At 46.0% G+C, this 23,669-nt stretch overlaps 2 protein-coding genes across 9 annotated transcripts in view; both read right to left on the bottom strand.

The window, feature by feature from the left end:
* LOC127684965 (DNA (cytosine-5)-methyltransferase 3C-like) overlaps positions 1-9,815 on the bottom strand; it is a 32,894-nt gene extending 23,079 nt beyond the window's left edge. Inside the window, exons 1-4 of the mRNA XM_052181717.1 lie at positions 9,698-9,815; positions 8,712-8,773; positions 2,750-2,869; positions 1,518-1,685 (exon numbers count right to left, since the gene is read on the bottom strand). Of these exons, the coding sequence (XP_052037677.1) occupies positions 1,518-1,685; positions 2,750-2,869; positions 8,712-8,773; positions 9,698-9,815 (468 nt within the window). The remainder of the gene's footprint in view (positions 1-1,517; positions 1,686-2,749; positions 2,870-8,711; positions 8,774-9,697) is intronic.
* A 7,847-nt stretch (positions 9,816-17,662) lies between these two features.
* LOC127686099 (DNA (cytosine-5)-methyltransferase 3B) overlaps positions 17,663-23,669 on the bottom strand; it is a 37,547-nt gene continuing 31,540 nt past the window's right edge. For 4 of the 8 annotated variants that reach the window (XM_052183972.1, XM_052183973.1, XM_052183974.1 and 1 more), the window contains 3 exons: positions 21,802-21,871; positions 20,811-20,929; positions 17,663-19,060 (listed from right to left, as the gene is read on the bottom strand). In XM_052183972.1, coding sequence (XP_052039932.1) covers positions 18,919-19,060; positions 20,811-20,929; positions 21,802-21,871 — 331 coding nt within the window. In that variant the 3' untranslated portion in view covers positions 17,663-18,918. Of the gene's footprint in view, positions 19,061-20,810; positions 20,930-21,801; positions 21,872-23,669 lie in introns of those variants that run through there. The other 4 variants (XM_052183976.1, XM_052183978.1, XM_052183979.1 and 1 more) reach the window with 2 other exon arrangements.

Here is a 23,669-nt window from a genome sequence, read left to right as displayed (position 1 = left end):
CAGAGCACAGGTTGTTCTTCCAGAAAACCCAGGTTCGATTCCCAGTACCCATATAGTTACTCATCACTGGGATTGCTGGAGAGAGATCCCAGCTCTAAGGGATCTAACACCCTCTTTTGGCCTCTAAGGGCGTATGGTATGTACACGGTATACACATATACATGCAAGCAAAACACCCACACGCATAAATTAAATTCTTCATGAAATAAAAATAAAAAAGCCGGGCGGTGGTACAAGTGAATGCCTGTAATCCCAGCACTCTGGGAGGCAGAGGCAGGTAGATTTCTGAGTTCAAGGCTAGCCTGGTCTACAGAGTGAATTCCAGGACAGCCAGGGCTACACAGAGAAACCCTGTCTCGAAAAAACCAAATCCTAAAAACCAAATAAAATAAAATAAGGTAGAGGGAGATAAGTGGAGAAAGTGCTTGCCATCCAAGGACAAGGGCTGGGGTCAGAACCCATTTAGAGCTACACACAATAACACATGTCTGTAACACAGCACGCCTAGGACAAGTGGAAGGTAGAGAACTCTTCAAAGCCTGAGGGCTAATGTCTGTCTCCCAAGGTGGAAAACAGGAGACCCTGTCCCACAGCACAGTGGGAGCCTGGGGTGGCACTTGAGACTGTCCTCTGCCTTCTACACACACTGTGGCGTGTGCACACCTCTATGCTCACATGCACACAAACACACACAATAACAACAGGTGGGAAAATGAATGAGGGAATGAGGAACACATCTGATGTCAACCTCTGGCTTCCAGCGGTACATGCACACATGTGTGCACATGTGCACATGGGGAGAGAGAGAGAGAGACAGAACACTGTTCATGATAGTGTCCAGGAGCAGAGCAGGACAAAAGAAGGATGATGTTGAATTTGGAAAATACGTAGAATGGTAATTGTAGTGGCTATTCCTGGTTGTCAACTTGACTATATCTGGAATAAACTACAATCTAGAATTGGAAGGCGCATCTAATCTGGAGGCTCAGAGATATAAGTTTCTGACCTGGATCTTGGCATGGAGATCTTGAAGCATAGTGGCTATGAATTCCAGAAGATTAAGACAAGGAGATCTCCCGAGTCAAAAATCATCTGGGATTAAAGGCATGGAGGCACACCCCTTTAATCTGGGCCACACCCTCTGCTGGAGATCTATATAAGGACATTGGAAGAAGGAAGATTGACTCACTCTTCCTTGCCTGCTTGCCTCGTGGGGCTGAGCAACTGCTAGATCCTTGGACTTCCATCCACAGCTGCTACTGACCATTGTTGGAGAGTTGGACTATAGACTGTAAGTCATCGACAAATTCCCTAACTATATAGAGACTGCCCATACGTTCTGTGACTCTAGAGAACCCAAACTAATACAGTAATGTATGAAAAAATGACATTAATCTTAGAGGCTGATCGCTACCCAGCTGTTATCTGTTCTCTGCATTCAGGGGCTTGAGGCAGAAATCCCATCTCTGTGGTACCTGATACTCAGTGCTGTCTCCACCTCTGCTCTCTGCACCCACCTGTGTGGTACCCATGCCCTCCTGATGGCTGTCCGGGCTCCTGTCAACCGACGGGGTACTGCTGCTCCAGAGTATCACGTCTTCATCTGTGAGGTCAATGGTGGGATAAGGGCTGGCAGGGGACAGCCTGGGTGTGCTTGCCGACGTGGCTGCTTGCCAACAGAGGGACTGCAGACAGAAGAGAAGAGTGGAATCCCAACAAAGCAGTAAGGGATGTAGATGGGGATGCATCCAAGCAGCCTCCCTCCATCAGGTCCCACGCAAGCAAGAGTGAAGAAGCAAACCAGGACCCTTCTGCTTTATAAGAACAAGAGCTGGTAGTCATTGACCCCAAGGCAGAGACAGAACAAGATGGCCCGGCCTGACAGGTTATACCCTCTAGAGGCTCTAGAGTTGAGCTCAGGGAGGGCAGGGGCCCTGGTTAACTGGATCTTGTACATCTGGAGATACAAGAAAGTGTTTCATCTGCTGGGGCTGCCTCAAGACAGCAGAGAAAAACACAATGACCACCAGTGGTTCTCAGCTTAGCTCCAAGGAGAACCAGAACTGAGCCATAGGAACTCTTGCCTCTTCAACATAGTTCCAACAGGGGCAGGCCCAGAGTGAAGCCACAGGCTTAGGGGCTCACCTAACACTCAGGAAAGGGAGGCACACCTCATCCTGTAGCCATATTTGTTTGCTGTTTTTTGTTTGTTTGTTGTTTTTTTTTAATTAATTTATTTATTTATTATATGTAAGTACACTGTAGCTGTTACAGATGTTTGTGAGCCACCATGTGGTTGCTGGGATTTGAACTCAGGGCCTTCGGAAGAACAGTCAGTGCTCTTAACCACTGAGCCATCTCTCCAGCCCTGTTTGCTGTTTTTAATGAAACAAGCTGGAGCTAGTTAACAAAAAGATTTGGGGGTTGGAGTGATGGCTCAGCAGTTGAAAGGCCTCACTGCTCTTCCAGAGGACTTGAGTTCCGTCCCAGGCACCCTCCTCAGGTGGCTCACACCTGTCTGTAACTCCATCTCCAGGAGCCCCGTGCCCTCTTCTGGCCCCTGGAGCATGGGCACTCATGTGACATACACACAGAGACATGTGAATAAGAGTAAAACAAGTTTTTAAAGGTTTAATTATAGATTTAAACACAGGTGTGGGATAAAGACCTCCCGAATTACCTTAGCCTCATTTTCTATATGGGTTTACGAGTGCTGGGAAGGGCCTCGGCTCAGCAAGAGGGGACTTACTGCTGAGGTTTTAGAGGGTGTCCTGGTCTCACAGAAGAGTTTGGATGTCACTGGAGTGCCAGAGACACTGCTGTCCCCCACCAAACCATCCCTATCTTCATCTCCATCTTCTGTGAGGTCCTGCAAAAAGGAAACAGCTTTCCAATGTAACAAAGTCACACAAGCAATACAACTAAGGAACATGAATGGCATTGAAACACACAAGGATGTCTCGCTAAGGGTCCCTACAATACTTCCACCCACCTCTATTTGCTGTAATAAGACTTTATAGGACCCTCTTCCACTATGGGAAGCATAGCGCACTGGCTTAGAAGATCTAAAGGACAGAGAGGACCCATTCTCCAGAATGTCTCCACCCTAGAGTCAAGTCTCTCCTCTCAGAGCCAGCCAGTCTTCCCACAGAGATATTAGGGAAAACTGAAGTGACCCCAAACCTACAGGAACCACACTAAAGGTAACTGAGAGTCCTTTGGCCAAAGCCACCGAAGTTCCTTGGATAGCCCAGAGAGGGAACTCATTCCTGTCCTTCAGTCACACCTGTCCCTCCTGCTGTAGTCATTGCTCCAGAATTGAAACAAAGACTATGTCTGCCCCTGTGACCTTTGATGGATCCCAGGAAGATACTGGAGCAAAAAGCAAATGGAGTTCATTTTTATATAGAAATTGGTGCATCAGATCCAGAGAATATTCTTGATTGTGTGAATGCTTTCATAGCAAATAGAGTGACAGCGACTTCTCCGTCCATATTCAGTAAGCGAATTTTCAAGGCTGGAGAGACAGTTCAGTGATTGAGAGCACTGGCTGCCCTCTGGCTGCTCTTCCAGAAAACTAGGGTTCAGTTCTTAGCACCCACAAGAAAGACAACAACTTTCTGTCACTCCAGTTTCAGAGGATCCCACACCCTCTTCTGGCCTCTGAAGGCATCAGGCACAGTGCACAGATTACACTTGCAGGCAAAAGACTCATCACATTAAAAATAAATGATAAATAAAATTTTTATGAATATATTCAGAGAATTTAATAAGTTATTTGTATTTCATGTACATTGCTATTTTGCCTGCATGTTTGTCCATACAAGGGTGGAACAAAGTTACAGATGGTTGTAAGCTGCCATGTGGGTGCTGGGAATTGAACCCAGGTCCTCTGGAAGAGCAACCAGTGCTCTTAATCTAATTGCTGGGCAATCTCTTCAGCCCTAATAAAATTGCCTTTTCTTTTTCTTTTCTTTTTTTTTAAAGATTTATTTATTATATATGTAAGTACACTGTAGCTGCCCTCAGACACTCCAAAAGAGGGCAACAGATCTTATTACGGATGGTTGTGAGCCACCATGTGGTTGCTGGGATTTGAACTCAGGACCTTCTGAAGAACAGTCAGTGCTCCTAACTGCTGAGCCATCTCTCCAGCCCCAAAATTGCTTTTTCTAATGAATAAAAAATAACTAAATGTCCACTTAAAAGAAGATTCTATTTTTTTTTCTTCACTTGCATAGCAGTTTAACAAGCAAGCAAGTAATTGTGCCACCAGCTCCAGAAGACGTTAAAGACACGATCAAGTTCAGAGTAGGTAAAGAAGCTTCATCATGCCCTGGAATTTGTGGAAAAAATGAAGAGCAGCAGCATCTTCAGGCAAGAGTGAAATATCCCCCTTTCCTATGGGATTCAGGTTTAAATCAGTTCTTGGAAAGTTCATCAAAGCCAAGAGTAGTGAATTCACAGGCCCTGGGTGAAGCAGTGGAGTTGTGGATGGTCAACAGGCCTTCTATGCTGGCAACAGAACGACAGGCCAGCCTGGGGTACCAGGTGTGTGGCCTGAGGCCCCTGCATCTCCAGCAGCAGCAAGCTGAGACATGAAGAGACTTCATGCCAGTGTCTCTCTGTTGTGGAAAAGAACTTGGAGCCAGCACAGCTGCCGTTGAGAGTGCTGCCCGGTTCCTGCTGGGCACCGCAGACTGCCTGCAGAGGCTGGAGCCCCATCCCAGCTTGTGAGTCAGAAAAACAGACAGGCTTGGGCTGAACAAGCTGTTGCAGGCATTTATGTTTTCAGAACCACTTGGTGACTACGTTCATCTGTTGCTGTCGTGTAAGTGCTGGCAGAAACGGGAAGATGCTCAAATTATTTTGCCTAACAAACATCTGAAATTAAGTCAGAAACGGCGGTTGCTAATGAGCCAGATAAAATATATCAAACTAAGAAGATGAAAAGAACTTGAGAGACCAAACTGTAGTAAGGAGAGAGTGGGGATGAGCAGGTCTCTAGAAGCAGATCACCCAGGTCCCAGATCTCTAGAAGCAGATCACCCAGGTCCCAGATCTCTAGAAGCAGATCACCCAGGTCCCAGTGACAGCAACAGTTTATAAAGCTCTGGGAGCAAAGACATGGCCGACCAATGAGATTCTTCCCGTCTCTCCTGGTGGTGGCACAGGCCTTTAATCCCAGTGCTTGGAAGGCAGAGACTGGAGGGTCTCTATTAACTCAAGGCCAGCCTGGTCTACACAGAACTCTACACCAGCCATGACGATTGGTGAGACCCTGGGTTTTTTGGTTGTTGGTTTTTGATTTTGGGGTTTTTTTTAAAGCTATTTCTGTTAGGATGTTTGTTATAGTTATGCTTTATTCATGCTAAAATAATTTTAAAGCATCTAAATAAACCACTGTGTGTCTTATGAGTTACATCGCTATTTTTTATTGTTGTTATTGTTAGTATTATTATTATTACTATTTATGACAAGCTACATGTACATAACATATTTGAATTTTGTAGACTATGGCATGACATTCTATAAATCTTGCTGTCTAGGACATGACTGTTAAATACGTGCATTAAAAAGTGTACAGTGGGGCTGGAGGGATGGCTCAGCAGTTAAGAGCACTGACTGCGCTGGGCGGTGGTGGCGCACACCTGTAATCCCAGCACTCTGGGAGGCAGAGGCAGGAGGATTTCTGAGTTCGAGGCCAGCTTGGTCTACAGAGTGAGTTCCAGGACAGCCATGGATATACAGAGAAACCCTGTCTCAAAAAAACCAAATCCAAAAAAACAAAACAAACAAAAGGAGCACTGACTGCTTATCCAGAAGTCCTGAGTTCAATTCCCAGAAACCAAAAAGTATACAGTGGGGGGTGGAGAGATGGCTCCCTCTCCTGGCCTCTGTAGGTATTACATGCATGTAACCACAGACCCAGGTAAAACACCAACAGACATGTTTTTTTAAAGCAATTTGAAAATAAATAAATAAAAATAAAAAGTGCACTGCAGCTGAGCATAGTGGAGCATGTCTTTAATCCCACCACCCCAGAGGCAGAATCAGCCCTATCTCTGTGAGTTCAAGGCCAGCCTGAGCTGCATAGTGGGTTCCAGGGCTTCAGAGCTACATGCAGAGTGAGAGTCTATCTGGAAATGGGGCCGGGGCAAGTATGGCAAAGGAAGAAAATTCTACAATCTTTTTTCTACATATTATGTCTTGTAGTAAGGTTACTGTCTTTGTTTTTTGTTTGTTTTTATACACTGGAGTTTCCCACATTTGAAGAAATCACAAGGTTCAGCACATCCAGTGTACAATGGATAAGCCTCACCTTGGGAAAAACTCCCCATGATCTCCACTGCCAGGAAGGTATTAGTTACCCTCTATATGAAGCAAAAATGCAATGATTAACGTCCACTTACACATCCCTGTACAGAAATTATCATTTTGTAATTCCAGGAATGAAATTATATCCCCTGTGAGGTATTACCAATACAGTACTTCAGTGCATAAATGTTAAAAAGATTTAATAACAGCTAAAGACAGAATCATGAAATTAAGATGGGACTGAAGGACAAAACCCAGGTGACCAGCAAGTGACAGAAATTAGACACACACAATGCTGCTTAGCAAGGGAGAGGGGAGGGGGGATGGAGGATGGGGACCTGATGGGTTTTTGCCATTCATACCATGTGTGACAAGGATACAGGTCTACTCACAGTGCAAAGTCTCTCAGCTGCTCTCCATGACCCCTTCATGCCTTCAAAACCAACACCACCTGTCTGACTTTTATACATTACCAAGTCCAGCTGAAGCATGAGGTATAACCTTGGTTATCTTTGGAACACAGTTTCTTTGTGCTATCAGAAAACACTTTTCGCCTCAGTGATGCTGGTATCTTCTTAATGCTAATTTCTTAGCTCCAGCTACCAGCATCCATTGTCCCAGGAGTCCCTTCTATTCTTTTTTTTGGGGGGGGGGGTGTTTGTTTGTTTGTTTCTCTGTGTAGCCCTGGCTGTCCTGGAACTAACTCTGTAGACAAGGCTGGCCTCGAACTCAAAAATCCGGCTGCCTCTGCCTCCTAAGTGCTGGGATAAAAGGCGTGCACCACCACCTCCCAGCAGTCCCTTCTATTCTTGACTTTCAAGCCAGAGGTACAAGGCCAAAGTTGCCAAGTTCTTCTGCTTACTGGAGCTGGAACATTTCTTTTTCTATTACATTATCATCAGATTTTTGTTTTTCAACTCCTTTACTGCCTCAGCTTGTCTGTCCTGAAACTAGTTCTGTAGATTGACCTTGAATTCAGAGATCTATATGACTCTGTCTCCTGACTGCTGGGATAAAGGCATGTACCACCACACCTGGATTTAAACTTTCCTTCACATAGACCTTGCTCTGTCCAAGGCTGGTCTTGAACTCAGACTTTGACGTTGTCTCCCAGCATTAAAGGTGCGTACTATCGTGTGCGGACTCAAGCTCGAGGGCCACTGTTCCTCAATATCCAGATCTGTGTCTTCCAGCCTCACAATCCAGATCACAAGTATGCTCTCTATTTCTGAATTATAATTCATTTCTAATTAAAAATCCAAATGAAAACAATAATCAACTAATAATAATGCCTAGATATAGCTATGTCTTTATCAACTGCAAAGTTATAAACAATAAGCTTAGAGGGAGAGGCTCTTGCCCAGAACTCACCCCTCCCTTAATGTGTTTCTCTCCTTGAACACAGGATTCGGCTCCATTTCACTTCCTGGTGCCCATTTATTACTTGAATCATACATTTTATATTTTTTTCTCAGCTCCTTTTCATTAAACATTCTTCATAAGACTAAACCAGAGAACAAAGTCTCTGCTGAGCTTTTCTGAGAATTCTTTGTCAATGAAATTAGAATAAATCTCTTTACCTTAGCCTCAGGTAGACTCTTCAGATGAGGGCAAAAAGCAGCCACATTCTTCACCAAAATACCACAATCTCTAGACCACATACTGAAATTCTTCTCCACTGGAACCTCTTGGGCCAGGTCTGCACAGTTCATATTACCTTCAGCAACAAAGTCTTCCACATTCCTACTAGGATAGCTCAGTCAGCCTCACTTAGAGCATTCCACTACTTTCCAAAGTCCTAAAATCCACATTCCTCCAAACAAAAGCATGGTCAGGTCTATCCCGGCAATACCCCACTCCTGGTACCAACTTCTGTCTTAGGTAGGGTTTTACTGCTGTAAACAGACACCATGACCAAGGCAACTCTTATAAAGACAATATGTAACTGGGGGTGGCTTACAGGTTCAGAGGTTCAGTCCATTATCATCAAGGTGGGAGCATGTCAGCATCTAGGCAAGCATGGTGCAGGAAGAGCTGAGAGTTCAACATCTTGTTCCAAAGGCAAACAGAAGACTGGCTTCCAGGGAGCTAGGATGTAGGTTTAAAAGCCCAAGCCTACAGTGGCACACATACTCTAACAAGGCCACACCTCCAGATAGTGCCACTCCCTGAGCTTGGCATACACAAACTACCACAATATTGATTACAGAAGTGAAGAACTGATCAGAAACACATAAAACGGGCCCAATAACTCAAACCTTTCCGACTTGGTAAAATGAACAAAGGAAGATTTTTACTTAACTTCTAGATTGCAAATTTCTTGATCCTCAGAATACCCACAGGATGAAAGCTAAAAGAACTGCTCAGAGCCCTAGAAGAGGAGGGGACAGTACCTGAAAGTAACTAATCAGGCTGGGTACTTTCCTCTTGGATGGTGGTGAGCGTGTGCTGCATCCTGTGGAGGACAAGAGTCAGAGTACACATTCAAAGGAAAGTCTAAAGGCTTCTTGCTGACAGGCCTTCTCTAGTGTCTCCCCCAAACCAGCCATCAACAGGGACCATGCAGTGCCCCATATCTTCTATGTATTCATAAAGCAACTGGACACAGGGCTAGGGTCACACCTTCCTTCCTGCAAGCTGGGCGGTAACATTTGGGTTCCTGAGAAGGAGGTAAGGCATTCAGTTCCTTAAGAAAGCCACTGCCCGCCGGGCGGTGGTGGCGCATACCTGTAATCCCAGCACTCTGGGAGGCAGAGGCAGGCGGATTTCTGAGTTCGAGGCCAGCCTGGTCTACAGGGTAAGTTCCAGGACAGCCAGGGCTACAGAAAAACCCTGTCTCAAAAAAAAAAAAAAAAAAACAAAAAAAAACAAATCCCCCCCCCCAAAAAAAAAGAAAGAAAGAAAGCCACTGTCCAATTCCACAATGATGACTTCATTTAAATGAACAAACTGGTTTCTGACTTGGCCACATTTCTCGTGTTTCTACGTAACCAAGGGGCTTCTGGGTGAACTGGCCACTTTTGCCCTTGCACAAAGTTCTGCTTGGCACCACAGACAAGAGGACCAACGGTCCAGCCACACTGAGACCAGCTCTAGCAGGAATGGCAAAGTAAGGGACCAGCCACCTTGGGTGCTCTTCCTCAGAGTCCCAGTCAGGAGGAAGAAGCAGGAGGCTGTGTGCAAAGACAAGACAAAGCTTTGGCCTTGCCCGTGTCTTGCAGGAGCAAACCGACTTCTCTTCAGAGAGGCATATGAGGGTGCTCAGAATCTCCCTCAGTCCTCCTTAGCCAGGGAGAAGCTCTTGCCCCAGCCATGGTGTGACCCTGGACCTGTTGTATCAGACTATAATCCCACCCCAGCTCCTCATTGGCACACATACCTCTGCTCTCCACTGGGCAGGTCTCTGAAGACTGGTCACTGCAGGTCCCACTGATGATACAGACCTCACATCCACTGACATCTTCCTCGTCGTTGAGGTGTCTGCTACCTACCCTCATTATTGTCTGTGGGAGAAGGCCAGAATGGATGGGAAGGAAGGAGACAGGGCCATGAGAGAGCAGCTCACCTCAACTTTCCCACCATGGGCTCTGTGTCACGGGAGGTGAGCTGTGCACAGACAGCCTGGTCCCTGGTCAAGCACTGACCTTGAACCCTGGCGACCCCGTAGCCAGCTTCCGCCTGTGGGGAACGGAAGTTCTGTCACGCCCCCTGGGCCCCTGGCTCCTGCCATAGCTACAGCCCCCACACAGCCGCCGCTCCTCCCCCACTGGGGAGGTGTATGGCTATCAGTCAAGGTAGGAGCAGCACTAAGCCCTCCCACATGCAAATAAGGTTTCCCCAAGCTCTCAGTCCAAGCCAATGAGAAGTACCTGCTGTCAAATCCTGAATCAGCCCCAAAACTGTATATAAATCCTATCCAGAATCCCATAGATTTTTTTTTTTGAGACGGGTTTATTTTTATTTTTCTCTGTATAGCCCTGGCTATCCTAGAACTCACTCTGTAGACCAGGTTGGCCTCGATAGATTATTATTAAAGGTGTGCAGAAACTATTCCGTCGTCTGAGCGCTTCTGTCATAAGAGCTGTAACACTTGGGAAGAGGTCTGCCGCACTCCTCCCAGGCTAGTTGGCCCAGCACAACCCGACTCAGCACAGAGCGGGTTACCAAGAAGGTAGCATGGTGAAAACGGGAGGTGGAACCAGCTGTGGCAGAAGTGACTCCCACCCCTACCCCTACTCCCCACTGGTCAGATCAGAGACCTCTGTGGAAAGTCTCCTGTACACAGGGCCACAGCTCTGGGTCCTTGGCTCAGGGAGACCCCTGTGACTCAATCCCCTGAGCCCTATCCCAGACCGCTCGTCAAACTCAGAGGCTCAGAATTTGGTCCCATGTTCTAGGTAGTCTAGAAGACTCAGATGCTGGCACTCAGGAGAAGAGGGAGCTAGGATCCGAGATGCCAGCTGCTATATGCCATCACATTTGCTCCAGCTAACCAAGGTTCCCATCTGTCCCTGGTCCCCTCTCCCTGCCCAGCCTCTGCAGAGTTAAGAAACCAGGACACTCTCTTCCCCATGACCCCATTGTTTACTGTCTCCAGGTCTCCTTCCCTCTGCCCTCCTCTCAGAAAGGCTCCTCTCCTCTCCATGGCAGCACAAGCCCCACCCCAGCCCATACTTTGGGCCTCATTGGTCACTTGGCCTGTCACTCATTCCCTTCCTCATAAGATGGAGTTGAATCTCAAATTCTGAAGGGAAGGGTGGATGGAGGAGAAGCAGTATCAAAGGGTTGTGGCAGTTAACAGGAGTGACAGCTGTGACCTGCTGTGGCCTCAGCCTACCTCCAGGATCTGGTCTTCCCATTGCTGTCCTTCTGGTAAGCCAGCTAAGACAGCAGACCAGGTCCTCACTGATGGTTGATAGGTTTGTGTGACTTGGCCCTGACTCACACAACTTTGTGGGTACCAAAAGGCATATGTGTGCACATACACATGTAAGAAACTGCACCTTTATTGGGGGTGGGGGCTACAAGTCAAATTTTGGAAAAATAGAAAAGGTAAGCAATCAAGGATTCAACACCAAATGCAACTGAGCCTTCAAGGGCAAATGGTAGCAGTCGGGGTGCTGAGGCAGGAGGACTGAAAGTTGGCAACCTGGGCTAACAGGGAGAAGATGTCTCATCTTAAAAACAGAAACAAAAAGACATCCAAGTCTCACAACATGTTCATATCAAGGTGCTAGATTTGAATCTTAGCACTTATAGTAAGCCACCAAAGTGAAAACAACACATAAGCGACCCATGGGTGTACACATTTGTCGCTTAGAGGCGGAGGCACCATTTTCTGTAGATGAAGATAGCCTGGACCACATAGTGAAAGCCTGTCTCAATAAATAAAATAAAATCATTTAAAAATTGGCCCCAGAATCAAGTATACTCAAGGTTAGCCTCCCAAATGCTGCGGTTAAAAAAACAATGTTTTTGGGTTGTTTTTTGTTTTTGTTTTTTTATTTTTTTGGTTTTTTTTTTTTTTTTTTTTTTTGGATTTGGTTTTTTCAAGACAGGGTTTCTCTGTATAGCCCTGGCTGTCCTGGAACTCACTCTGTAGACCAGGCTGGCCTCAAACTCAGAAATCCACCTGCCTCTGCCTCCCAGAGTTCTGGGATTACAGGCATGCACCCCACCATCTGGCTAAAAAAACAATGTTGAGTTTGCAAACAGTAAACTGAGTCAAATCATTAGGCTCCACAACAGTGGTTTCTCAACCTATGTGTCGCGACCCCTTGTGTGACCTTTTCATGAGGGTTGCCTAAGACCATCTGAAAACATAGATACTTACATTACAATTCATAACAGTAGCAAAATTACAGTTATGTAGTTGCAATGAAAATCATTTTATGGTTGGGGGTCATCACAACATGAGGAACTGTAGTAAAGGGTCATAGGTAGCATTCTGAAGGTTAAGAACCACTGCTCTACAAGATCATACTCAAGAAATGCTTAATCAGGTTACTAATCATCATCCTTGAAAACGAGACTCTTAACGTTTTAAGTAGTTCACAATTTTGTGTTGGGTCTCGCCCAGTGCTTCCGGTGGGTCCGCTGTGGGCTGTAGGCTGCACAGACCTGAGTAGAACGTTCCAAAGTGCCACCCATTCATGTCATAATGCCCAGGGTGGTCACTCTGAACTTTAATGAGGGAAAGTTTGCCACCAGGTAGCTGCTCTCTGGCTCTAGTCTCTTTGCTTCTGTCCCATCCAGACACTCACCTGAAAAGGGTTATCCTCAGAGAACCTTCTAGAAGCATCACTGTAGGGCCTGAGGGCGCTATAGGCTTTATGTCCACCAGAGGGCGCTGGGTAGTACTGTATGAACAGGCTTGCGTGGTGCTCGCAGATGGATTTGCTGTATTTGGTTATCACACATGAATTGGCACTGGGAAACCTGGGCAAGGGGTCCTCTCTTATCCTGCCAATGGCCCTGAGTTTCTTTCCTTCTTCTTTATCCTTTTTTTTTTTTTTTTTTTTTTTTTTTTGGATTTGGTTTTGTCGAGACGGGGTTTCTCTGTGTAGCCCTTGGCTGTCCTGGAACTCACTCTGTAGACCAGGCTGGTCTCAAACTCAGAAATCCGCCTGCCTCTGCCTCCCAGAGTGCTGGGATTACAGGCGTGTGCTACCACCGACTGGCCATCTTTTTTTTTTTTTTTTTTTAAGATTTATTTATTTTATGTGAGTACACTGTCACTGTCTTCAGACACACCAGAAGAGGGCATCTGATCTCATTACAGATGGTTGTGAGCTACCATGTGGTTGCTGGGAGTTGAACTCAGGACCTTTGGAAGAGCAGTCAATACTCTTAACTCTACAGCCCCAGACCTTAGAGATTCTTAGAACTTCAGAATCTGTGGCCAGGAGGATGGCTTGAGAGTAAAGATACTTCTTGCCAAGCCTGACAACCTCAGTTTGATTTCCTGAATCCACACGGTGGAAGGAGAAAACTGAGTTGCTCAGATTATTGTCTGAAGACACACAGGCATGTGCACACAAGTGAACACACACACACACACACACAATGACTAAATAAAATTTTTTTGTTTTTTTAAAAGAAAAAATTTCAGAACCTTGAGCACCATCCTAAATCTAATCTGCTCCCCCAGGATTTTAAACTTTACCAAGATCCCTGGCTGCGCTAGCTAATTTTGTCACAGGCTAGATAGGGCCGTCTGAAAGGAGGGAGCCTCAATTGAAAAAAGGAGATCTTGCCATGAATGGAACAAGGAAAACAAATCATCTTAAGCAAGGTGACCCAGAAAGGCAAACGAGGTATGTACTCACTTACAAGTGAACTGCAGCTGTTAAGTAAAGGATAGTCATGTCGCAGGCCACAATCCAGAGAGGCGGAGTAACAAGGGAGGCTCTAGGAGTAAGGCATGGATTGCCCTGGGAAGGGGAAATAGAATAGATTCCTTTGGGTGGACCGGGGTTGGGAATGGGAGGGGGATCAGTTAGACATCAAGGGACAGAGGGGGAGACACTGGAATTGAGAAGAAGAAAACACACCTGCAAGCAAAGCCTATAGGGAGGGCATTTTCTTAATTAGTGATTGGTGGGGGAGGGTCCAGCCCATTGTGGGTGGGGCCATTCCTGGGCTGGTAGTCCAGGGTTTTTTTTTTTTGCTTTTTTGGTTTTTTTTGGGGGGGGGGGTTGTTTTTTGTTTTTGTTTGTCTTTTGTTTTCTGTTTGGTGGTGGTGTTCTTTTCCAGACAGGACTTCTCTGAGTAACAACCTTGACTGTCCTGGAACTCACAGAGATTTGCCTGCCTCTGCCTCCCTGGGATTAAAAGTATGGCAAATAATGCTTTTACTGCCCGTATGTCTGTGTGAGGGTGTCAAGTCACTTGAAGCCGGATTATATACAGTTGTGATCTGCCCTGTGGGTTCTGGGAATTGAACACAGGTCCTCTGGTAGAGCAGCCAGTGCTCTTAACCACTAAGTCATCTCTCCAAAGGCCAATTCTGGGATCTGTAAGAAATCAGGCCAAGCAAACCATGGAGAGCAAGTCAGTAAGCAGCACCCCTCCATGGCCTCTACATCAGCTCCTATCTCCAGGTTCCCGCACTGTTTGACTTCCTTCAGTGATGGAGCTTGTAGTGGCTATTCCTGGTTGTCAACTTGACTATATCTGGAATGAACTACAGTCTAGAATTGGAAGGCTCACCTATGATCCTAATTTGGAGGCTCAGAGATTTAAGTTTCTGACCTGGATCTTGGCATGGAGACCTTGAAGCATAGTGGCTAAGCAAGGAGATCTCCGAGTTCAAGATCATTTGGAATTAAAGGCATGGATGCACACACCTTTAATCTGGGCCACACCCTCTGCTGGAGATATATAAGGACATTGGAAGAAGGAAGGCTCTCACTCTTCCTTGCCTGCTTGCTTCTTGCTTCGTGGGAATAAGAAACTGCTAGATCCTTGGACTTCCATCCACAGCTGCTGATGATCATTATTGGAGAGTTGGACTATAGACTGTAAGTCATTGACAAATTCCCTAACTATATAAAGACTATCCATACGTACAGGTACCTTTAGCAAAGTTCTAACTTGTATTCTTCTTCCAAGTATGTGAAATTGTGTGTTGATATCCTCTTAAAAACCCCCTATCCAAACCTTGTTTATTTCAAATTTGGGACTAGGGTTGCAGATAACAGATTCCTAGTCTAATTTTAAATTTTTATTCAATTCTTTTTACTTCAAACTCTTGGTGGGAATTCAAAAATGCCTCTCACATAACTTCTCATTGTGGTTTATTCTGACTTTCTGTGTCCTGATTTATTGCAGATATTGCAATAGATAGCAAGCCAGTAAGAAACATCCCTCCATGGCCTCTGCATCAGCTCCTGCTTCCTGGCCTGCTTGAGTTCCAGTCCTGACTTCCTTTAAAGAATCTGTTGTTACACAAACAGCAAATGAGATCTCTAGACTGACATGGTCCACAGTGCTTAGACTTTTTCTCAACACAAGAACTCTCTTCTGCTCCCCACAGGCAAGGGAAGAGTCTGACCAAGTCCCATCAGCCAGTCAGCTAGTTTGTTCTGCCCATTCCGGAGGCCAGGAAGGCAGACATTCAGGAAAGCTGCTGGGAAGTGTTCCAATCAGCATTTCCCTCAGACCAAGTCAGAGCCACCTGGGCTCACTGGAGGGCTCACTCCCTCAGGGCACACTTGAGGAAGAGGCATGGAGTCAAGGCTGGTGTGGATGGAGTCAGAGGCCTAAAGCAAGGACATGTAGGACCTCTCTCTCATCCAGGGGCAGTGGTGGGTTTTCTCACACACTGGACTTCAGTCCCTCAGACAGACCCTACCTATCTGGGTCAGCCAGAAGCCAGGCAGGTGTGTGCCCTCTTTCTACACAGGTCCAAGTGGACCTGCTGCCCAGCGCTGACAATGATTAACTACCCTGGGCCTTCCCTCCGGGCATTAGCAGTGCCTAGTGAGCTGGAATCTGAAAGGTGGGCAGCATTCCTTCCCAGAGCCCTTCAGCATCCCACACACCTGCCTGGACCCACAGGCAGGACGTGGGAAAGAACCCTAGCATTATGGTCCATGCCCTGGATGCTCAGGGATGGACTGCACAGGGGAACAATGCCTCCTTCACATTTGCACAACTCGCTGTGATAGCAGAAACATTTTTGTTGATTTGGCTCATTGAGACAGGATCTTCCATGGTCAGGCTGGCTTTGAACCCACAGCAATCCTCCTGCTTCAGCTTCCACAGTTATAAGATGTGCATGACCCTGGTTCATTTAAAAAAAATTCTTATCTGGGCAGAGTGGCTCATGCCTCTGTCCCAGCACAGAGAAGGCAGAGGCAGGAGAATGACACACAGCAAGATCCAGGTGAGCCAGGGCTGCACAGTGAGTCTGTCTCAAAAGGAAAAACAAACAAACAAACAAAAAAAAAAACAAAAAACTTTCCCCAAGTTGGAAGGATAATTCCTGAGTTGGTCTAGAATATACCCAGGACTGCACAGTGACAATCCCTCTATTAGTTACTGCTATTGTCTTACATTCTCTAATATACAGGTTCTATATCCCTGACTAAAATATGACTACCTTAGTTCGTCTCCTCTGTCCATGTACTACATCAGGTCTATTAAGGCCTGAGTAGCTCTTGCCTGTCTAGACAGCCACTGTGTGCTGTTACTAATATTATAAGGAAACTTTCTTATGTGCTGTTACTAGAAAAATTTCTCAGGCCCAAGTTGATTGCATATTGTATTATGTGCTTTGGTGACCTTAGAAACCAATCACAATAGAGGTCAGTTAAAACTGCTTTGTAAGCAGGGCAGTGGTGGTACACACCTTTAATCCCAGCACTTGGGAGGCAGAGGCAGGTGGATTTCTGAGTTCGAGGCCAGCCGGATCTACAGAGTGAGTTCCAGGACAGTCAGGGCTATACAGAGAACCCCTGTCTCAAAAAACCAAAAAATAAAAAATTGCTTTTTCACAATAAGGTTGGATCCGGACCCAGCAGCCCCTCCTGCACCTATGTATGAACCTTTATGATTTCTTGCCTTTATGAGCTCCCCCAGGAATGGAGCTCAACATAAGAAAGACCTCTGCAAGCCGGGCAGTGGTGGCGCACGCCTGTAATCCCAGCACTTGGGAGGCAGAGGCAGGTGGATTTCTGACCAGGCCAGCCTGGTCTACAGAGTGAGTTCCAGGACAGCCAGGGCTACACAGAGAAACCCTGTCTCGAAAAAAGGAAAAAAAAAAATTAAGACACCTGAACAGATATAAGAAGTCATTTGGAGTAAAGCTTCCATTTTGAGTAGGAGTCAAATAATGTTTAAGTTTCCAAGATCTCCCTGGGAACTGACATCCTACTCGACTGAAAGAGACATGCATATCCTGGTTGGCAAGGTAAGACATGAATGTTAGCCAAGGCACTCTACAGGATTTTAGCTTGACTGCTTCCTTGATCAGTCATGGGATTCAATAAACCAGCCCTGTTCAACTGAGTTCAGTTTCTGAGTGGTTTGTGCAGTGATTCCCAGACCCCAACAAGGCCCAATAAATCCAATTCCCATGACTCTTTGTAGCCCTGGCTGTCCTGGAACTCACTTGTAGACCAGTCTGGCCTCGAACTCAGAAATCTACCTGCCTCTGCCTCCCAAGTGCTGGGATTAAAGGCGTGCGCCTGAGCTGGTCTAGAACTCACCCTGAGACACCTGGTTCTGTATTAAAGCCCTACGGGAGTAAAGAAAACATAGCAGTAAGGCCTCACTAGTGCACATTAGCAGATTAATAAACACAGAGCACGCTATAGAGAAATACAATTTTAATCAACCAGAAAGGTAAACTCTGGGCATCTGTCTTCTTTGCACCTAAAAATTAAAAAGCAGTGGAGACAAACTGTTGAAATAAGGCAGTCTCCCCACAACTGTGACACTGCTCCAGTTATAAAAAATGGTAACATCAAAATAGAAGTCTGAAAGTCATAAAAAGTATATAAAAGCCCCAGAGTGCTGTCCGCATTCTATAAAATAGCACCTGTCATTAGAGTAAAAGGTGTTTAAAAACCATTACAATGGCATTTCTGAAATGCAGCTTTCTCATCTCCAGTGATGCCCCTAAAAAAGAACACCCCTTAAACATACAATATATCTATCGTGGGGTGAAAAAGCTTTTAAAAATCTCCAGAAGCTTTCCCTTGGAGTTTCCCCATACATCACTTAGACAAGGGAAAACAATGTGCTTCTGGTCCGGGTTTCTCATGAGGAATTAGGGGGCCATACTTATCTGGTGACCTGAGCTGTTGGGGCCAGGGCCCATCATTCAGCGAGAGGGAGTAGGGAACCCCCTTTGTGTCCCTCAAACCTGGGCCACTCCACCCACCCTTCCTGAGCACAAAACATTCTATTCCAGTCTTCATGAGGACTAGCTACAAGGGCCCCTGCCCAGGGAAAAGCCCTAAAGGTGATGATGTCATCCCTGCTGACATCATTACATTGGGAAATGCTACAAAATAGGACTCTAGCCCTTGTACCAAAGCAAGGGGAAGGTGCCAGGAAGACAAGCCATAAACATCATCTTCAAATACTCCTAGGGAAGAATAAAAAAAAAAACAAACCAACAAATGTTTGGCCCCTTGACCTTGTTCATCTGAGCCCACATTCACAATAGCATCCTCTAGCAGATGTGGAACGCAGGTGACTTAAAATCTCAAGCGATTTTGCAGCATCAACCTGAGTACTAAGAGGGCTGTTGTTTTGGTATCTTAGCCACCACTTCTGAGTGATAAACTCAGGAGGGAGAAAGAAAGGCATCTTACTTCAAGTTTCAAGGTTTCAGGATCAGAAAACATGAGCACCATGGCAGGCTACTCTAAGCAGCCAGGTCTGAGCTGTGCACACGGAGGAAGCACCTGGGACTCCCCTGCAAGGGCCAGGAGGCTCTGCTCCCACTGGGCAGGAGAAAGCTGAGGTACAGTGATGTGAGGCCCCACATGGGGGAGGGGAAGCTAAGGGAGGGGACAGGCGAGGTGATCAGAGAGAGGTGACTCTGGGCACTGGCTCTGACCAAGAGCACCCCAGTCCTGGACAGAACTATTCACATGCAAAGTAGTCCTTCAAGGGGGCAAAGAGGTGTCTGATGACTGGTACACTCCAGGACCTTCCGAGCAGCTTCTGGCGGGCGCCGCGGCCCATGTTGGACACGTCTGTGTAGTGGGCAGGAAATCCGAAGATTCTGAAAGAGCACAGAGTGAAAAGACACAAGGTTAGAAGGGTCCATCTATGTCCCCAGCGCCTATGTCCCCAGCGCACATTCCGCAAGTCCAGGCCTCGAAAAGCCGCCAGGCCCCCCACTGTCTCTACACTCTCCCATGCCTTCTGACAGGACTACCGGGCTCAAAGGAACCTTCAAGACTGGTTCCTGCGAACTGACGGCTAACAGGGAATTGGTACTGCGAATCCTCAGTGGGACTATGCTCCTGGTCCTTGCAGGCCATGCAAAGACCCATAAACATCCAGTATGAATTAAACATCAAATGACTGCCAGTCAGCCAGAAGACATGTCCAGAAGTACTGTTAAATGCACTGTGTGAACTGCATGACTGAAAGCCACTAGACACACATATTTGACTTCAAACCATAAGAAGAGTCAAACAATTTTATTTTCTATGAGAAAAAAAGGTGACAAATACATGTGGGGAGGGCGGTCACAGATACCAGTTTTTCTGTAGCCACCTGAACATATGTACATACACAAACACTCAGACATACACACATAGTCAGACACATTCAGAAACAGACACATACACTATATACACACAACACATATATACACAATTCTGTTTCTCTTAAAATATCAGAGAAAATTAATCCCAGAACTATCCCAAGGAGCACAAAAAACCCTGACACACACACACACACACACACACACACACACACACACACTCTCTCTCTCTCTGTCTCTCTCTCTCACACACACACACACACACACACCACAACAGCTCTAAAGTCACCTGTACAGTTTCCACAGTTCAAATGCAGGCCTTACTATTCCCGGCACCTACACAGCACCAATCGCATCTGAGAAACACTTTAATTTGACATTCCAAATCCCAGGACAGTCTACAGAATGGACATGACAATATTCCTATGAATTTCCAACTTATTCTTACATAGCCTGAAGGCTCAAGGACCTTATAGAAGAGGGACTTGAGACTGTTACAAGCCCAAGGTAATGTGTCGGTGATCCCACAGTAAAGGAAGTTGGAAATCCCACTATTAGGCAAAGACCTACTGACAATCTGGGAAAGCAAAACCAGTTGATAGGATTCCCTACTGAGTTGTTTGCACAACAGAACAAAGTCCACTCAAGAAAGGGGAAACAGGATCTCAAGGTGTGAAAGGCATGGGAGAATAAATAAGAAAGGGTGTCAATATGGGCTGTGGGGGCTCACACTTGAAAGCCCAGCATTCAGGAGGCTGCAGAAGTTATGGCTAAAGTTAGGATTCCTCCCTGCTCAGTCCATAGACCATCTATGGAAAGAAGCAAATCTGCAGTGGGAATACGGAGTGTTAACATCTTCATGATACACGTAATATAAAAGATCTGGTAATATAAAAGATCTGGTAAACACAGGAGGCTCTGTCTGTGAGCTGGAGGCCATCGTGTCCTACATAGCAAGCTTAAGGACAGTCAGAACTACATAGGGAGACCCTGTCTAAAAACTAAGACAAAAAACAAACAAACAAAAAAGCCCAGCACTGTGCAAGAGAAACGACTGCTTCTTCTGCACAATCAAAAGAGCAGGGAAACTGAGGCTGACGAGGACACAGATACAGCAGAACTTTGGGAACAGTTTCCTTAGCTTTTCTCATTTAGACCAGATTCTGGGACAGGACAGCAATCGGTGCAGACGGGCCTCTGCCGTCCTGCCCCACCCACTTCCCCTTCCTGCCTCTGCTCCCACAGCTTCAGTGCAGCTCACCTTTCGAGCTCAGTGCACCACAGAACGTCGTCCTTGCCATTCATGACTACAGGGAAAAGCTGGTTTTTCCCCTGTCTGATGGAGTTCGACTTGGTGGTTATTGTCTGCACTTTCTTTAACTGGAGAACAAAACAACATCGCAGGGTGAGCACAGAAGGCTTCCGAGTGGGCTCAGGCTCAGAGGCATCCAGAGGGGCAGAGGACAGAAGGCATGGGTTTGGAGAGGACACAGGGAGAGGACAGAGAGACAGACTGGAAGGATTCTTTATGTGTCCCACACATGGTAAGTTAATGAATAGGGAGGACCAGACACACAAATTTTAGCCAAGGGATCATGAAGGATCACATGGGCCAAGATATCAGTTTCTGATGGAAGAGTCATGGAAGAACAAAACCTGGAGCTGGAGAGATGGCTTAGTGGTTAAGAAAACTGACCGCTCTTCCTAAGGTCCTGAGTTCAAAGCCCAGCAACCACATGGTGGCTCACAACCATCTGTAATGAGATCTGATGCCCTCTTCTGGAGTGTCTGAAGATAGCTACAGTGGTACTTACATATAATAAATAAGTAAATAAATCTTTTTAAATAAATGAAAGAAAAAAAAGAAAAGAAAAGCAGAAACCATGCAGCCAACCAGAGCTTGAGCAGTACTCCTTTGCTTATGCAAAGAGATGGAGGAACAGACATGTGGAGGCCTCCACACACGTGGAAAACTTCACAGCACATAGCCTTTTTGTGGGAGCATCCTCCACTGTTCATTGCTCCAAAAAGCATCTACAGTACAGCCCTGTGCGTCAAACATTAACCACTGCAGAGTCCAGCGACATCTAGTTCTCACTTATCAAGAATATCGCTTACTCTGCACAGGAAGGAGAGACAGACAGAACAGGTCTGTAGGGAAGGAGGCCCAGCACCAGAGTCTGTGAGGGAGTGAGTAGGCACCACGTGAAAAGAGCCAAGGTCCCAGGGTCATGGACCACTCCACATCTTACCTTTGCTGTCCTACTGAACTCCAGGCAGTCCTGCAGCTCGAGTCTATCATTCTTTGAAGCTATCACGGGCCTGGGGACAGCCAAAAGCCGTTACTCTCCAGCGTCTGCCTGGGAGGTCCAAGGGAGGGACCTCACCAGTCAGAAGAGGGGAGAATATGGCTTTTTAAGTAAGATTAACTTTTTAAATATGTGTCTAGCCTGTTTATATGTTCTAGATGTTCAATAGAAGCGAAAAGAATAAATGTTAGGGAGAGAACAGAGAACAGCAAGTGCTCTGAAGTACCTCGCCATTCCTCCAGCTGCAGAATGTGCACTTTGTCAACAACCATGTCATAATCATCAGATGAAGCCCATCGGGGCGAGTGGAAGACTGTGCCTAAGCACCTCAGGGCAACCCAGTTCTTATACATAGTACGGTGTGCTTCTACTGAAAGACATGCACTAACTAAGGAGGAACAAGGCCTTAAGCAAACCAGGAAGTGTTCCTCTGCACCTTACAGGCACTATAGCACCTTAGTATAGATCACCACAGGCGTTGAGATGCCCTACTCTGGATGAGAGCTCAGAAGGCTAGTGAATACAAGCCTCCCATTAAACCCATTCAGTGACTGCTTCCCTGAACTCAGGCGACCTGACTTGCAAATGGAGATTCAAACATCAAACAGAAACATGCTGACATGTGTACAAGAAGTTAAAGAACAGTAGCATAGCAGGCCCACTACAGGCCCAAAATACCTGAGACATCACAATAGAAGCAGTTAAGGAGTCACTCCCAGCCCTGACAGCCACTAAATGACAAACTCCACTTTCTTTTAGGGCCCTCATGAGCCTACATGATACCAAGAATAAAGGGTTTAGGTCTACAAAGATTCTAAGATGCACACAAACTTCCAGCAGGTTTGTGGTACTTTGTCAAGTGCAATGCAGAGACTCTATAATGGATGGTGAAGACCAAAATAAAGATCCAGGAAGTCAGTGTACACATGCTCACACAGACACACGCAAGTATAATGAAAAAAAAAATAAAGGTGACAGGCTATCCCATAAGCAGAGATCTGCTAGTGCAGTCTTATAGGTCTCCCTATACCTCAAATGCTCAACGTATCAACGCAGACTCTTTTGTTGGCCAGCTAACTGCTATCCTACTCCATTCAGGAGCACATACCATTCTTTTACTCACAGTCTCTTGTGACTGTCATCCTTCTGGTCACAGAGAATACTCCACCCCCACCTCATTAGTGTCTCTTCTCTGATTCCATACTATTTTCTTCCTACTAGACATAATGCACTTCACTTGTTAACTGTTGAAAAATTTTAATCAAGCAAAATGTCTGCTTTACCAAGGGATCACATCCAAGGACTTAGGTCTGAGTGATCTGACAATACAGACATGACCTTAATACACACCTTTAATACCAAACACTGAAGGTAAAGTTATTTTGTAAAGGATGCGACAATGTTTGAAAGTGATGTCTAACTGAGTAGCCTAGTGATGAATCAAAGGTTTGACAAAATGAGACAGAGACGCATTACAGCCAACTCTCACAAGAACAGCAGAGGAAAAATGTGTGGTGTTTTGAATAGGTTTGGCCCCCCATAGACTCATGTGTCTGAGTGTTGGTACTAATAGGAAGTGTGGCCTTGTTGAAGTAAGTGTCACCATGGTGCTGGGCTTTGTGGTCTGGATACCTAAGCACTGTCCAGTGGGGAGGCAGAGCCTTCTCCTGACTCCATGGCCTCTAGGACCATGTCTGCCTACACACTGTCAGGATTCCTGCCATCATGGACTGAACCTCAGAAACCGTAAATCATTAAAATGTTGTCTCCTTTATGAGTTGCCTTGATCGTGTGGTCCCTTCTCAGCAATA

This window comes from Apodemus sylvaticus, chromosome 5, assembly GCF_947179515.1.
Source record: "Apodemus sylvaticus chromosome 5, mApoSyl1.1, whole genome shotgun sequence".
Classification (NCBI taxonomy): domain Eukaryota; kingdom Metazoa; phylum Chordata; class Mammalia; order Rodentia; family Muridae; genus Apodemus; species Apodemus sylvaticus.
This window is presented reverse-complemented; position numbering and strand designations above follow the sequence as displayed.